We start from the raw sequence: 14,344 nt of genomic DNA, 5'->3' as shown, positions 1-14,344 counted from the left end.
TTTAGGGCCGTTGCCGTCAGAGGGTGCGTCTGCTGGGCGAGGTGCTGGGTGGTGGGCGATGAGTGTGCCTGCGTTACTGCGGCTAGGGTGTGCCTTGTTGGTAGGGGTAAGCAGGCCCCTCGAATAAGGTAGGTCGAGTGCGGGGAGACGCCTTGCTTCTCGCTCTCAATTTGAGCGCAATTTGTCTTCTTGGGGGCTGGGCATGGGAAGAGAGTCGTGTGAGATGCTGGTGCGATCGATTGAGACGTGTTTCAGCGCGGTCGAGAAGAGTCTGTGGAAACTCTGTTGTTGAAGAAATTTTGAAGGCGTGGTGGTGGCCGTCAACTTCTGATGACGATTTCGTGATTTGCAGCAGGTTTTGGAGCATTATGCATCGGACGGAATCTCATCGAATGTCGAACGGATTATCTCTCCTCACATGTAAACAGACAGCTTCGTCTTCGTTTACCGACGTCGATTTCAGTAGATCACTTTGATCACCTCACGCGGCAGAGGCAAGACCCTGGGCGCAGGCCCTGCAAACTCTCACGGCGACTCAGGTATGCGCAATCTAAGCACATTTTAGATGGATAGGAGTGTAGAAATGGCTTCTGCATAGTCAACATGTGGCCTAGATGTCCATGCTGTTCACAAGAAGACGATGCGTGGTCTTATCCAAAGTAAACACCTCCACGATGGAGGCACGACGTCGTCGGCTACCATCAACGACCTCGGTCATGACATTGTTGATCAACATGAGGTTTGTTGTCGGGGTAAACACGACGCAGAGGCAATGATCACCCCAACGAACGCAGCGCATGACGTTGCTGGCCGGGTTTCCATGAGCTCTTCGCGTGGCTTTGAGGCGTCCATGTTGACGTCTGCTGGGGTCTGTAGCAACGAAGCTGCCGAAGCTGGCAACCGGCTGGCAGTTCCCAGTTACCACCTGGCAAGGGCTCAGAAGACCCCCAATCACGGACGAGGGTTGCAGCGCTCCGAAAGTGGGCCATGTCAATGTTGACCTGGCAACGGCAATTACGCGAAGATCCATATCAACAAAACCCTCGCCCGCTCTTCCCTGAACGGGGAGCTTCCCAATCAACATCACAGCATCATGAAATAACCGCCAGCATCCTCTTTGCAATCCACGCTTTACTAACCAACCAGCCAAACGACATCCTTCTGCACCATCTTTGCTTTTTCCACCCAACTTCCCGCACAAGATGGAGCCCCAATCACCCCCCAAGCGCATCACGCGTTCCAGAGCCGCAAAGACGGGCGAGAGCTCAACAACCACAAGAGCCACCAAGATCGTCACCGCAGCTGCCAAGGCAAAGTCGACTGCCACCGCCCCGACGCGCTCTACCTCGGCCAAGAGGAAGACCCGATCAGACGACCACGAAGATGAAGAACACAACGAGCAAACACAAGAGTCAGAACCTGCCGTGCGTCCCACCAGAGCTACGCGAGGCCGCCCCAAGAAGACCGCAGAGGAGCCCGCCGCACCAGCTGCCCGAGAGCCCTCAACATCAAGTACGGCGCCCGGCAGAGCCACCCGTGCGCGAGCCACTGCACGCAAGGTCTCTGCCGCCGAGCCGTCAGCTCCCAAGGAAGAGCCGCCCAAGCCCACTCGTGGCCGGCCCAGGAAGGTGGTCCAGCCTGCAGAGGGAGCCCCTGAGAAGGAGGCAGAGCCAGTAAAGAAGACGACGCGCACCCGCGCAGCACCGGTCACAGCAGCAAAGCCCGCCGTCAAGAAGACGGTAACATTCCAAGAACCCGAAAAGGAAAACATCGCTCCTGACGCAAGCAAGAAGACGGCCGACAAGTCCACAACTGCCACTGGCCTCCGGGCCAGACCGGTGCGAAAGCCTCCTGTTCCCAAAGCCCCCACGAGAACCACCCGCAACGCTGCTGCTACCACCACGAAGACGGAGAAGACGCCCCTCAGCCCTAAGAAGGTCACGCAGATTCCCATGTCTCAGGACTACTCCGAAGACGAGCTGGCTGGAGAGAACACGCCCCCGAGACCTATGATGAAGAGCCCCACCAAGCCTCCTGCGAGCGTACTTGGTTCTTCCAAGAAGCTCAACTTGAAGCCTATCGAGAAGTCTGCCGACTCCAAGGAGGACCAAGATGGCGAGGGCGCCGATGCGGAGACCCGGGAAGACGAGGTTACCAACGTGCTGGCCTCGCCTGCCAAGAGACTGCCTCCTTCTCCTTTCCGGGATACGATGAAGTCCCCTGCTAAGCGCGTTGAGGGTGTTTCATTGAAGCCCGCGTCCATGTCCACCGCTGAGGGCGTCGCTCCCACACCTCTCAAGGCCTCGTTGCTTCACTCTCCCGCCAAGCGACCGCAGTCAGCCATCAAGCCGTTCGCTCTGTCGACTACGGGTCACGAGGAGAAAAAGCTCTCCAACTTCAAGGCTTCCCTCCTCCAGTCGCCTGCCAAGCGACCTTTGTCTCCCATCAAGGGTCTGGCCAAGCCCCAGGAGGCTCTTGAGGAGATGCAGTCTCCCGCCACAAAGCCTCTGCTCCTCTCCACCCCGACTGCTTTGCCCCCTGCTAAGCGATCTTCTGAGAAGTTGATGGAGGAAGAGACTGGCCACAGCGATGACGAGGAGGAGCAACTTGACGAGGTTGCCGAGGCCATGCTCAATGAGTCCATTCACTTGGAGGAGCCCATGCAGTTCCCTGGCCGCCTGTCTGCGGTTCTTCCCAGACACGCCGACCCCGTCTTCAAGAAGGACATGCCCGCTCTTGAGGAGCCTGAGGAGGATCTGGCCCAGGCCGAGGAAGTCGACGTTGTCGAATCTGAGGAGGCTCCCCAGGAGGAGGAGGACTTTGCCACTGAGGACATGCCGGAGTTCGATGGAGAGCCCATGATGCTCGACGACGAGGACTACTTCCAGCCCCAGGCTCAGAGCACCCTGGCCTCTCAGGCCGCGTTCAACGTGCCGACTGGTATCTTTGGCCTTCGCCAGAAGGACATGGACCCTTACCATAGCATGGACTCGGACTCGGACGACGAGCTCGCTAACAGTCCTCGTGTGTCTGCGGTCGAGAAATTTGTTCCCCTCACCCCCACTCCCAAAGCTGCTCGCCGAAGCAATGTTATGCCGAGAGTCTCCAACGTTGGCTTCACTCCTCTGGCCCAGAAGCTGAACGCTTGGTCCGCTGGAAGCCCTACCAAGGGCTCCAAGACGCCCGTTGCCAAGACTCCCCAGCCTTCGGCGGATGCAGCTTCCGTCTCTGGCACTCCCCGTGCCTACGATTCTCCCGTCAGAAGCACTTACTTTGAGGATGAGATGACTGTTCGTGCCGATATGGAGGCGCAGAACGAGATCGAGGCTGCCATCGAGGCTGAGATCTCTGCCGCCAGCGAGGAGATCGAGTTCGATGATCTCATGGTCACCGACGAGGACATGGCTCTCGCCGCTGAGGCGAATGAGATGTCTCTGATGGAGCCGGGGCAACTCGACGACATCGTCAACACTTCCAACAGCTTCGAGGACACCCTTTCTGAGGCGAGCCAGGAGTATGGCGACGAGAACGAGGTGCCTGTTGATCCTGCCATGCTGAACGGAGCCTCTGTTCCGCCAACGACCCCCAACAGAATGATCAACCGTGAATTCCACACCGTCTCCAAGGTCCCTCTTAAGGCCGCTGACGAGTCGACTCCCCGTCCCAAGAAGAAGCGTGCTGCCAGCATCTCCCGACTCCCGGCCAGTCGCCCGACTCAAAATCTTAACAGGAGCGCCACTGTCATTTCCTACTCTCCCGGCAAGAACAAGTCCGAGCCACAGGAGACAGCTGAGCCCGAGTCGGCGCCTGTGACTCCGGCGAAGTCTGACATCTGGTCCTCTCTTGGAACCCCGGCTCGCACTCCTCATCGCAATCTCAGCCCCGGTCTTCTCCGCGGCGCAGTTGTCTTCGTTGACGTTCACACAACTGAGGGCGCGGATGCGAGCAGCATCTTCGTCGAGCTCCTGACCCAAATGGGAGCTCGTTGCGTCAAGACTTGGGCGTGGAACCCGAACGCGGCCGACAACTCCGACATGTCCAAGGTCGGCATTACCCACGTTGTCTTCAAGGACGGTGGCAAGCGTACCATGGAGAAGGTCAGGGAGACCAACGGTATTGTCCACTGTGTTGGTGTGTCCTGGGTGCTTGAGTAAGTTGATTCTCATGGTTCTGCATATGATTAATTACTAATAAGACCACAGCTGTGAGCGTAAGAACGAGTGGCTTCCTGAAGACGAATACTCCATCGACACTTCCTTGGTTCCCCGCGGAGGCGCCCGTCGCAGAAAGAGCATGGAGCCCACGGCCCTTGCAAACCAGAACGGCATGCTTGTTCCTTCACCTGTCAAGGGTGGCCGCGACAACAAGACCGCGCCCAACACACCCATGAACCGACGTGACAGCACCGTCTGGATGCACACTCCTTCGGACGAAGCGGACGATGAGGAGGTCGATTGGGAGGGACTCATGTCCCCTGTTCCTGTGACTCCTGCCCCGGATGCTCTCGCCCGCTACGCGGCGAACGTCACCCCGGAGACACCCGGTGCCACTGACTACGACTCGTCTCCCACCAAGACGCTGCTGATGCAGACATGCCCTCCCAAGAACAACGCTTTCGCCGAGATGGGCGATGGCATTCTCAAGAGGGAGAAGGACGAGACCGTGATGCAGCGCTTGATGGCTGCCCGCCGGAAGAGCTTGCAGTTTGCGCCCAAGGTCGGGAGCCCGTTGGCCAAGGCTTGGCGATGAGATTCTGAATTTTTGCGAATGTTTTTTTTGGTCAAGATACTGACCACCCATTGTGCGATGGAACTTGCTTTGATATCATAGACGGCGTTGAAGTGGACATGGATACGGACACGGAGGTATGGGAATGGTGTTCAGGATGACCGGATTGCTTGTACATCACAATAAACGCGATCGCAGACGCATCGCCTGTTCAGAACAAACATGTTTGGAATTGTTACCATCAATGAGCTTGATCCACGTTCGACAGTCGTCGCTTCTCAGACGTGGGAGCTACCCTGGCCCCTGTCCCGAATCTGGCAAGGTGACGCATGTCGGCCGCGCGTTCTTTTGATTGGACCAGCCTTGTCCGGAATCTTGACTCGAGCGATGATTGATAACAGATCCGTGTTCGACACACTTGATACCGCAACTCCGAGCGTCCGTGTGGCGAATATGTGATTTTGTCTTCATTGTTCATTTTTGCAATTCTTGATCAACAGAGCTCGCATGTCATGATGATATTGAAGGGGATGTTGTGGAGCTGGGCGCTGTTGGCCCCGTGTGTTGTCGCGGAGCAGCAGAAGCCGCTTGGCGCGGGAATACAGAAACATGCACATCAGCAGCAGGACTCGTGGAGACGGGACCTCAATTTCTCATCGCCGGCGCCGCATTTATTCGCGTCGGCGTACGGGCTGCTCCAGCAGTGGAGCAACACCGTGTTTCCCAACGGGCACACGATGGCCGCGGTGGAGATCCCGGCGTTCACGCTGCTGTATCACGGGCGGATGGACGAGGAGGACGCGCCGAGTCCGGAGTGGCTTGCCTTTGATATGTGAGTTTGACCTGCTTAGTTTGGTTCTCTGTGCCTTTCACGGGATGGTTCGTATGAGTGGGATTTGCAAAATGGTGGAAATGTTCGGCAAGGTTGTGAGACACCGGGGCTGACGCAAACACAGAGAGATGGCCTACGGGATCATGGGCTCAACCCGCCAGAGCTTCATGCTGAGCTACCAGACGACGCGGCCCGTCAAGGCGCTCTACTTTGACGGGGAGTCGGCAGCGCTGATGGGGCTCGGGCAGCTGGACACGCAGATGCTGCACCTGTACGGCAACGTGACCGGCCCGGATAGTGGTGGTGGGATGTGGAGGGGCCTGGAGCCGGAGTACGAGCGGGCGATGGGGCTGTGCGATTGGCTTGCGGAGCGGGGGCTTGGGGGCGCCGGCGGGTTCGAGGGGGTGGTGCGGATGAATGCTGGGTTTGAGGTTATCTGGTGCGATTTCGGGAGCGGGAGCTTGAGGTTGGTTAGTCGGGGGAATGTGACGGCGCCGCAGATGCGGGAGGTTAAGACGGAGGGGGTGAATGAGCAGGAGGAAGAAGGGGGGGAGGTGAAGGGGAGTGGGAGCGTGCCGACGTCGGTGTACCCGCTCCCGCCGCAGCCTACGCGGACGGATCGGCCTGTGAGCCCGACGAAGCCTGCCGTGCCGCCGAACTGGCGCGGGATCATGGGACCCTCTGACCGGGAGCCGTTCCTGCAGAGTCAGGGGTGGGGGTGGTTTTCTTCGGGGACGTGGCATTACGGCGGCAGCGGGATGGGGCCTGGGAGGGGGGAGACGAGGGCGAAGGTTATGGCGTGCGGGATCACGAGCTGGTATTCGGGCAGGTTCTGGGGGTCGCTTGTGGAGGAGGAGGGGAAGAGGTTGAATCTGACGCGGGATGGATTCTGGAGCGGGCTGGATGGGGGAAACAGGAGCGTTGCGATGGATGAGCTTGGGAGGAGGAGGAGGCTGCATCATCTGGAGGGTGTGAGTGAGCAAGCGGCGGCGGGGATGAGAGGGGAGACAGAGGCTATGTTGAGGGATGTGCTGGAGGGGGGGAGGTGTAGTGGGATGGTCTGGGTCGATGTGTTTGCGGAGATTGTGCAGAGGAATGCTGGGCATCTGATGGCGCTTGAGAAGGCGGCGAGGTGGGCGGGAGACGAGGGGAATATCACAGAAGTGAGGGAGTGGTTGTACAAGTTGAGGGGCCAGAGCCACATGTTTTTGGTGTCGTTCCTGGAATACCCGAACGAGATTGACAGGGGTACGTGGGACGTTCAAGGGCCGCTTTTCGTGGAGACGTACTCGAGATGTCGGTACCGGTATACGAGGCTGCTGGTTGATATTCCAATGAAGCCGTGGGAGACGGACCTCAGAGACGCTGTCGAGGAGGTCATGGGCGGAATTTGCGGTGTGTTGCTGGAAGTCGGATTCGAGGTCGAGAGGGCTTGGTACGCGCTGGAAGAGGGTGCCGGCTCAAGGCTAGTGAAGTTGGCAGAGAGGTGGGAGGATAGTGTACGGGGTCTGAGGGCCTGGGTCGGGTGGGAGGGAGAATTCATCAGGTGCGACAAGGTTTGCGAGTGGGATGAGCGGTGTTACATCCCCATGTGGCCGCTTTTGAAGTCGGTCTGGGGCGGCAGACGGCCGAGACCTCCGCCTAGGGACGGGCCTGGGAATGGGACGGAGCCGAGGCCGGGGCCGCCTCCGGGCAAAGGACGCGGTCCGGGACATGGAGGTGGACACAAGGGCCCGGGCTACGGGATGCCGGGGCGAGGGCCCTCTTGGATGGGCGACGAGACTGACTTGTGGGCGCCCAAGTGTGTGAAGATGGACGACATCATGCCTAGGCCGAGGGCAGACTAGACTGTGGTCAGTGGTTCTTTCAGAAAGATCGGTTTCCTCCTTCGTTTGGTATAGAATCATGGCGTGAGTCGTCAATTGTATGTCTACCTCGAGAACAAAAGAACGAGATCTGCCAAAATTTCAAGAACATTGCAGATGAGGCGGCTCTAAATATCCTTCACTCGATAGCGAGCATGTTTCATTTTATGTAAATTCAAGCTTGACTTTTTGGTCATCTGATCTGGTCCGAGGTTAGCTTGCGGCTCCAAGTGACGAAGCCAAGGTAAACGTACCAAGGTATAACACGGATAATCTTGTGTCTCAATCTAGACTTTCAACTCTATAGCCTTGCCGATATTCCGTCCCAATTCCTCATTTCATGCGCTAATGTACGCCTTCATCGCCTTGACCGCATCGCCGTCGTTGGCCTTCAGCAGCTCTGTCGCCTTGGCCTTGGGGAGTTCCAGCTCGTCAACCTGCAATGGATACGTTAGCAAAAGTCAATTTCATCTCATCCCGGTTTTCCCCTCTCGGTAATGCGCTGCGCTTCTGTCTGCCAAAGGTAGATCTTGAGGACTACTGACCAGCAGCGTCACGTCGGCAGCGTCGACCTTGACGTTCTTGACCTCCTTCTTGGCGGCCGTGGCACCTCCCAGGCCCTTGATTGCCTTCTGCGCAGCCTCGGCGTCGACCTTGTCCTCGGAAGCGTCGTCGCCGCGGGCGTCGAGGCTCGCGAGCGCGGAAGCGGCCTTGCGGTCCTCGGCGGACTTTGCGGGCTGGACCTCCTCCTCGACGTCACCGCCGGTGGCGCCCTCGACAACGGCAGGGGGCTGCTTCTCGGACATGTTTGCGGCTATTCGGGGTAATCGTTCGGTCGTCGTGTGTGCAAGGGCGTGAGGTCGGGGGGTGGTGTGCAGTCTGATGGAGCTGTGAGGTTCGCAATCACGGAGGCACGTCCAGCAGCAGCAGCAAGTGCGAAGCTGACCTGGGTGCACAGGGCAGGCAGTTTGCAATTTGTGGTGGGGCAGTTCGAGGTGGGGGACGGGGGGAGGGGCACCACAGAGGGGAAGCTTTGGCGTAGGCGTCGCCCTCACCGACGGTGAGCCATCTGAGAAGGTCCGGTAGGCTTCGGCATAGCGTTGCCCTGGGGAAATCGCAAGGTGGTGCAACTTTAAGCACTAACTTGCTAGGTTCCGCGGCCTGGACGGATGCTCTGGTTCCTGGTTTATTTTTGCATGGCGTAAATTGCCTGCCGTCATTGGCCAATTTGACTTCCGCACCGTTGCATGTTCGATTTTTCTCCCCTGTGCTGCCCATTGAGCCACATTGTTCATGTCCCTGCATTCTGCCCATTGAATAAGACTGACTCACTATGCAGATGGCTCCTGCTCTCAAAAGAGTCATTCCGTCTTTGCATTGAGCTGCTTCACTTTTCTGACAGCTCTACAACTCCTTCCTACCCCTCAATCGACTCCTCCTCTCTTGTTCAACCTTCTCTTAGCAAACGCCGTCTTCTTCAGAGACCCTCACAAGCACCGCCATGTCCTCCTCCGCAACCTGGTCCCCTGATTCCTGGCGGTCAAAACCAATCAAACAGTCACCCGCATACCCAGACGAGGCGGCGCTCCAGAAGTCGGTCAAGGAACTCGGCCGTCTGCCTCCCATTGTTCACCCCAAGGAAATCGTCGCCCTGAAGCAGCACCTCCGCGATGTGGCTCTGGGCGAGGCCTTCCTGCTGCAGGGCGGCGACTGCGCCGAGCTCTTTGACTACTGTGAGCAAAATACCATTGAGTCGAAGATTAAGCTCCTGCTGCAGATGAGTCTGGTTCTCATTTGGGGTGCCGACAAGCGTGTCGTCCGCATTGGACGCATGGCTGGCCAGTATGCGAAGCCCAGGTCGAGTCCGACTGAGATGGTAGACGGTGTGGAGCTGCCGTCCTTCCGGGGCGACATTCTCAACGGCTTCCACGTCGACGAGCGGACCATTGATCCTCAAAGACTTGTCAAGTGAGTCGTTCTCATGAAAAAAGCTTCAACTTACCTGGACTGATCAAAATTAGGGCTTACCAGTACTCATCGGCAACTCTCAACTACATCAGAGCATCTCTCTCATCCGGCATAGCTGATCTCCACAGACCCCTTGACTGGGGCCTCGGTCACGTCCGGGACCCGGAGCTCAAGAGGAAGTACTCGGAAGCCGTCCTCTCTCTGACCGACATGCTCCGGTTCCTCCACACAATTGGCGCGGACAAGAGCGACAAGCTCGACACGGTCGACCTCTTCACCAGCCACGAGGGCTTGCTTCTCGAGTACGAGCAGCCGCTGACCCGCCTGCTGGAGACGCCGGCCCCGCGCCCCACACTCAACGGCGGTGGTGCTGCCGCGGAGACCAAGAAGGAGTACTACGACACCTCGGCGCACTTCCTCTGGATCGGCGACCGCACCCGTCAGATTGACGGTGCGCATGTCGAGTTCTTCAGGGGCATCGCGAACCCCGTCGGCATCAAGGTCGGCCCCACCACGCCCACGGACGACTTGCTCGCTTTGCTCCGCACCCTCAATCCGGACAAGGAGCCGGGCAAGATCACCCTCATCACTCGTTATGGTGCCGCCAAGGTGCGCTCTCTTCTGCCGGCGCACATCAGAGCCGTCGAGGACAGCGAGTACCGCCGCTGCGTCGTGTGGCAGTGCGACCCCATGCACGGCAACACGGTCTCAACTGGGGGCGGCATCAAGACACGTCGGTTCCGGGACATTTTTGAGGAGCTGCAGGAGACGCTGCGAATTCACAAGGAGCAGGGAAGTTACCTAGGAGGTGTGCACCTGGAGTTGACGGGCGATGCGGTGACGGAGTGTCTGGGTGGCAGTGAGGGACTGGATGAGGATGACTTGTCGACAAACTACACCAGTTTCTGCGACCCAAGACTGAACGAGAAGCAGGCGCTGGAGTTGGCGTTCTTGATCGCGGATCATTACAGAAACGAGAGAAGACCAGTCGTTTAGACGGGGGTACACATGGTTGAAGGGTGGAGGCATACTGGGCATACCGTGGCCACTAAAAGCAATTCCTTACATGAAATTCAGCAGGTTTATTGGTATCTGTGTCACTTGAACCCGCTTCCATTATATTCAGCTCGCAATCTCACGACACAGCTAGAGCGCTAGGACGGACCAGATGCACATCATCAGCGTCGTCCGTGCCCCGGAAAGGCCTGCCTACTGCAGACATCAAACACCCGTCAACCGAACCCGCACCGACAGTTCAGGGCGCAGAGGACCGAAGAAGTGGGCCCCAACGCTGAGCCAGCGCCGCTAAACCGTGGCCCAACAGGGAAGTTTCAAACGGATATCAGCGGGCCAACAGGTGAGGTGAGATAAGCCAATGCGCCCTGCGCTCCTTTCCCCAGTTCCGATAAGAGGAGCGGGGCTTCCCCGCGGCTCCGGCTAGAACCCCCGTGACCGGTGTAAGTAGTCTCCTTCCTCCCTTGAGGTGTCCCAATGCAATCCTCACCTTACACACACCTCTCTCGTAGCTCAAGCTCTCCTCGTCTCATCTCACTCGGGAGCTAATACCAACTTCACCTCAACCTAGTGATCACCTACTCAGAACCCACTTATAGCTCACAAGATGGTCTACCCATTGGACTATCTCCAACACCGCCGTGACTGGTCAGCAAAGCTACCCCAATGTCTAACCCCTCAGTAGGCCGGGGTCACTAACACGACTCCAGCAAATTCAAGCAGTCTGAACGCGCGGACAGGATCAGCCGCCTCACAGCCTACCAGGGCCCTTTCTCATCTCAAGACCGCCAGATCCTAGACAGGCCCATCGGCGAGCTCGTGCAAGATGTCCACAGGACCGTCCTGAAGCCCATTGACATCCTGAAAACCTACGGCAAGGTCGCCCTCAAGGCCCATGAGCGCACAAACTGCCTCACAGAGATCATGATCTCGGACGCCGAGAAGTGGGTCGAAGACGGCTCGATTAACATGAAGGGGCCCCTGGCCGGCATTCCCGTCAGTCTCAAGGACACCATCGTGGTGGGCGGCTATGACACCACCGTCGGCTTCAGCAGCTTCGTGGGGAACAAGACGCCGCTCGACGGCCCCGTGGTGCGGCTGCTAAAGGACGCCGGCGCGGTGCCGTACGTCAAGACGAATCTGCCCATCACCCTCCTCAGCTTCGAGTCCACCAATGACGTCTGGGGCCGGTGCAAGAACCCGCACAACACAAAGTACTCCCCCGGCGGCTCGACGGGCGGCGAGAGCGCGCTGCTGGCAATGGGCGGACGCATCGGCATCGGCAGCGACGTAGCCGGCAGCGTACGCGCACCCGCGCACTTCTCCGGCTGCTACAGCCTCCGCTGCTCCACAGGCCGCTGGCCAAAGCTGGGCTTCTGCACGAGCATGCCCGGCCAGGAGGGCGTGCCGTCGGTGTACAGCCCCATGACGCGGACCCTCGACGACCTGCGGTACTTCACCCGCGCCGTCGTCGGCATGGAGCCGTGGAAGTACGACTACAGCGTGCACCCGCTGGCGTGGCGGGACGACGTCGAGAAGGAGTTCCTCGAGAAGCCCAGGCTGCGCGTGGGCGTCATGCGCACCGACGGCGTGGTCGACCCGAGCCCGGCGTGCCGCCGCGCGCTCGAGATGGTGGAGGTCGCGCTGCGCAAGGACGGCCACGAGATCGTCGAGATCAGCCCGCCGTCGCCGTACGAGGCGCTCAAGACGGCGGCGCTGGCGCTCAACGCCGACGGGTGCAAGATGTTCGACTCCTTCTTCCGCGCGGGCGAGTGGAACGACCCCGGCGCCGCGCAGATGAAGTTCCTCATGAACCTGCCCGGCCCGCTGCGGTACGCGTACTACCTGTGGGTGAAGTACGTCCGCCGCGACGCCATGTGGGCGGACCTGATCCGTGACTGGCGCCCGCAGACGGCGTTTGAGAACTGGAAGCTCGTCGCGCGCAGGGAGGCGCACCGGCTGGACTGGTTCAACTGGTGGAACAAGGTCGAGGTCGACTTCCTCATCACCCCGCCCAACGCGACGCCCGCCGTGCCGCATGACGGTATGAAGGACGCCTGCAGCAGCTGCGGGTACACCTTCCTCTTCAACCTGGTGAGTCTTGCATGGTCTGTGTTGACTCGTGGTTTTCCACTGACGGAGTTCTAGCTCGATTACACCGCTGGCGTCATTCCTGTGACCCACGTGGACAAGGACCTGGACCAGCTCCCCGCGGACTTCAACATCAACAAGCTCAACGGCATCGCTCAGGGCGCGTATAAGCTGTACAACGCCAAGGACATGCACGGGCTCCCCGTTGGCGTTCAGGTTGTTGGCAGGAGGTTGGAGGAGGAGAAGGTTCTCTCCATCATGAAGAGGGTCGAGGATGCTTTGGGAGATGACAAGTACAAGCTGCTTGAGATTGACTAGGTCCGGAGAGGAGAGCTCTCAGTGAAGGCGTTGCCAGGGATTCTTGCGTCAGCTATGTAGCACTTTGGATTGAAAAGGAGATCAGTGACACCCCAACGTCCGGCCGATTTCGCCACGGATGTTTAATGCAAAACGCCCCATTGGAGGCCGCTTATTCCAAGCTGAATCGTATTTCCCGGATATAAGATGCCAATTGACTGACTTTCGGGTAGTCCCTGCCGTGTAAGTGGTTTGGAGATGCGGGGCTGCGGCCGCTGAGGCTGGTCCGAGATCGGACTGCGGGGTGCCATCCACTCTGACTTCACCTCGTTTGACGCGCGCGGGTGTACCGTGTAAGTCCTTCAAGACAAGTACTTAAGGAGCTGGAATTCTACATCAATATTTCATGAGCCAAGCAGTTTCAATTTCATCAAAGACCCGAAAAGTCAATCATGGCCGCACAAAAGGAAGACAAGTGGACGACGGAGGTGAGCTGGCTTCTATCCAACCCCACCTTTCAAGCACATGCAATGAACCACTGACTTACACCTCGCAGGCATACCAACACTCTGCCTCGTTCGTCCCAAAGCTCGCGACCAAGGTCGTCGGATGGCTCGACGTTCAGAAGGACGACGTCATCCTCGACATTGGCTGCGGTGGTAAGTCTCCTCTCTCCCTTAGTCTCATCAAGTCACACATGCTAACAAACAGTAAGACGGCATCCTCGACGTCGAGTTCGGCAAAATCCTAGCCCAAGGCTCTGGCTCCCTCCACGGCATCGACGCCTCGCCGTCCATGATCACCGCGGCCGAGAAGCTCGTCGCGGACGCCGGCCTGTCCAACTGCAAGTTCGAAGGTACCCTTCACCCGCCTCCAAGATTCCACCCATCTGCTAACACACCCCCAGTCCTCGACGCAACCAAGATCGCAACCTCCTCAACCCCCGCCCTCCAAGCCCCAACCTTCACAAAAGCCTTCTCCAACGCCGCGCTGCACTGGATCCTCCGCCCGCCCGGCGCCCAGATCCCCGTCTTCACCGCCGTCCGCGACGCCCTCCTCCCCGGCGCGCCCCTCGTCCTCGAGATGGGCGGTCTCGGCTGTGTCTGCGAGATGCGCACCGCGCTGCTGATGGCCGTCTCGCGGCGCGTGGGCATCGACAAGGCGAAGGAGGTCGATCCCTGGTTCTTCCCCGACGAAGCGTGGCTGACGCGCGCGCTCGAGGAGGAGGTCGGCGGGTGGAAGGTGGAGAAGATTGAGCGCGAGTGGCGCCCGACGATCGCGGACAGGGGCGGCGTGGAGGGATGGTGCCGGCTGATGGGCAAGGAGCTGCTGGACGCGGTGGAGGATGAGGAGGAGAGGGAGAAGTGCGTGAGGGAGGTGGCGGATGTTTTGGAGCATGTGTGTGCTGTGCCGGGCGGGGGGCATATGATTAGTTACGTGAGGTTGAGGTGTGTTGCGAGGAAGCTTTAGAGATTGGTTTGCGGAGATGTTGTGGCGAGACACAAGGCGTCTTTTTGCAGTTTGAATTGAGATCATGAGTGGTCATAGG

General features: G+C 58.8%; 5 protein-coding genes across 5 annotated transcripts; 4 read left to right on the top strand and 1 right to left on the bottom strand.

Moving 5' to 3' along the window:
• Window positions 1-1,202: 1,202 nt before the first annotated feature.
• On the top strand, window positions 1,203-4,749 carry GCG54_00002001 (uncharacterized protein; the record flags this gene model as incomplete). The annotated part of the gene is made up of 2 exons (XM_045402101.1): window positions 1,203-4,150; window positions 4,203-4,749. 2 exons carry the CDS (start codon window positions 1,203-1,205, stop codon window positions 4,747-4,749), a joined length of 3,495 nt encoding a protein of 1,164 aa, XP_045264383.1.
• A 494-nt stretch (window positions 4,750-5,243) lies between these two features.
• Window positions 5,244-7,407, top strand: GCG54_00002000 (uncharacterized protein; the record flags this gene model as incomplete). Its single annotated transcript, XM_045402100.1, has 2 exons — window positions 5,244-5,560; window positions 5,685-7,407. The coding sequence occupies 2 exons, from the start codon at window positions 5,244-5,246 to the stop codon at window positions 7,405-7,407; spliced, it is 2,040 nt and encodes a 679-aa protein (XP_045264382.1).
• Window positions 7,408-7,763: 356 nt separating this feature from the next.
• On the bottom strand, window positions 7,764-8,231 carry GCG54_00001999 (uncharacterized protein; the record flags this gene model as incomplete). Its single annotated transcript, XM_045402099.1, has 2 exons — window positions 7,764-7,862; window positions 7,971-8,231. The coding sequence occupies 2 exons, from the start codon at window positions 8,229-8,231 to the stop codon at window positions 7,764-7,766; spliced, it is 360 nt and encodes a 119-aa protein (XP_045264381.1).
• Window positions 8,232-8,926: 695 nt separating this feature from the next.
• GCG54_00001998 (Phospho-2-dehydro-3-deoxyheptonate aldolase) lies at window positions 8,927-10,389 on the top strand (the record flags this gene model as incomplete). The annotated part of the gene is made up of 2 exons (XM_045402098.1): window positions 8,927-9,393; window positions 9,447-10,389. 2 exons carry the CDS (start codon window positions 8,927-8,929, stop codon window positions 10,387-10,389), a joined length of 1,410 nt encoding a protein of 469 aa, XP_045264380.1.
• A 729-nt stretch (window positions 10,390-11,118) lies between these two features.
• Window positions 11,119-14,265, top strand: GCG54_00001997 (Acetamidase; the record flags this gene model as incomplete). Its single annotated transcript, XM_045402097.1, has 6 exons — window positions 11,119-12,501; window positions 12,556-12,765; window positions 13,263-13,283; window positions 13,352-13,454; window positions 13,511-13,651; window positions 13,703-14,265. Coding segments are annotated over 6 exons (2,421 nt in total), but the record flags the coding sequence as incomplete, so codon positions are not given.
• Window positions 14,266-14,344: the final 79 nt, after the last annotated feature.

Source organism: Colletotrichum gloeosporioides (assembly GCF_011800055.1).
Source record: "Colletotrichum gloeosporioides strain Lc1 chromosome Unknown consensus_45, whole genome shotgun sequence".
In the NCBI taxonomy this organism is placed as follows: domain Eukaryota; kingdom Fungi; phylum Ascomycota; class Sordariomycetes; order Glomerellales; family Glomerellaceae; genus Colletotrichum; species Colletotrichum gloeosporioides.
Note: the sequence above shows the minus strand (reverse complement) of the source record. Positions and strands in the feature narration are given on the sequence as shown.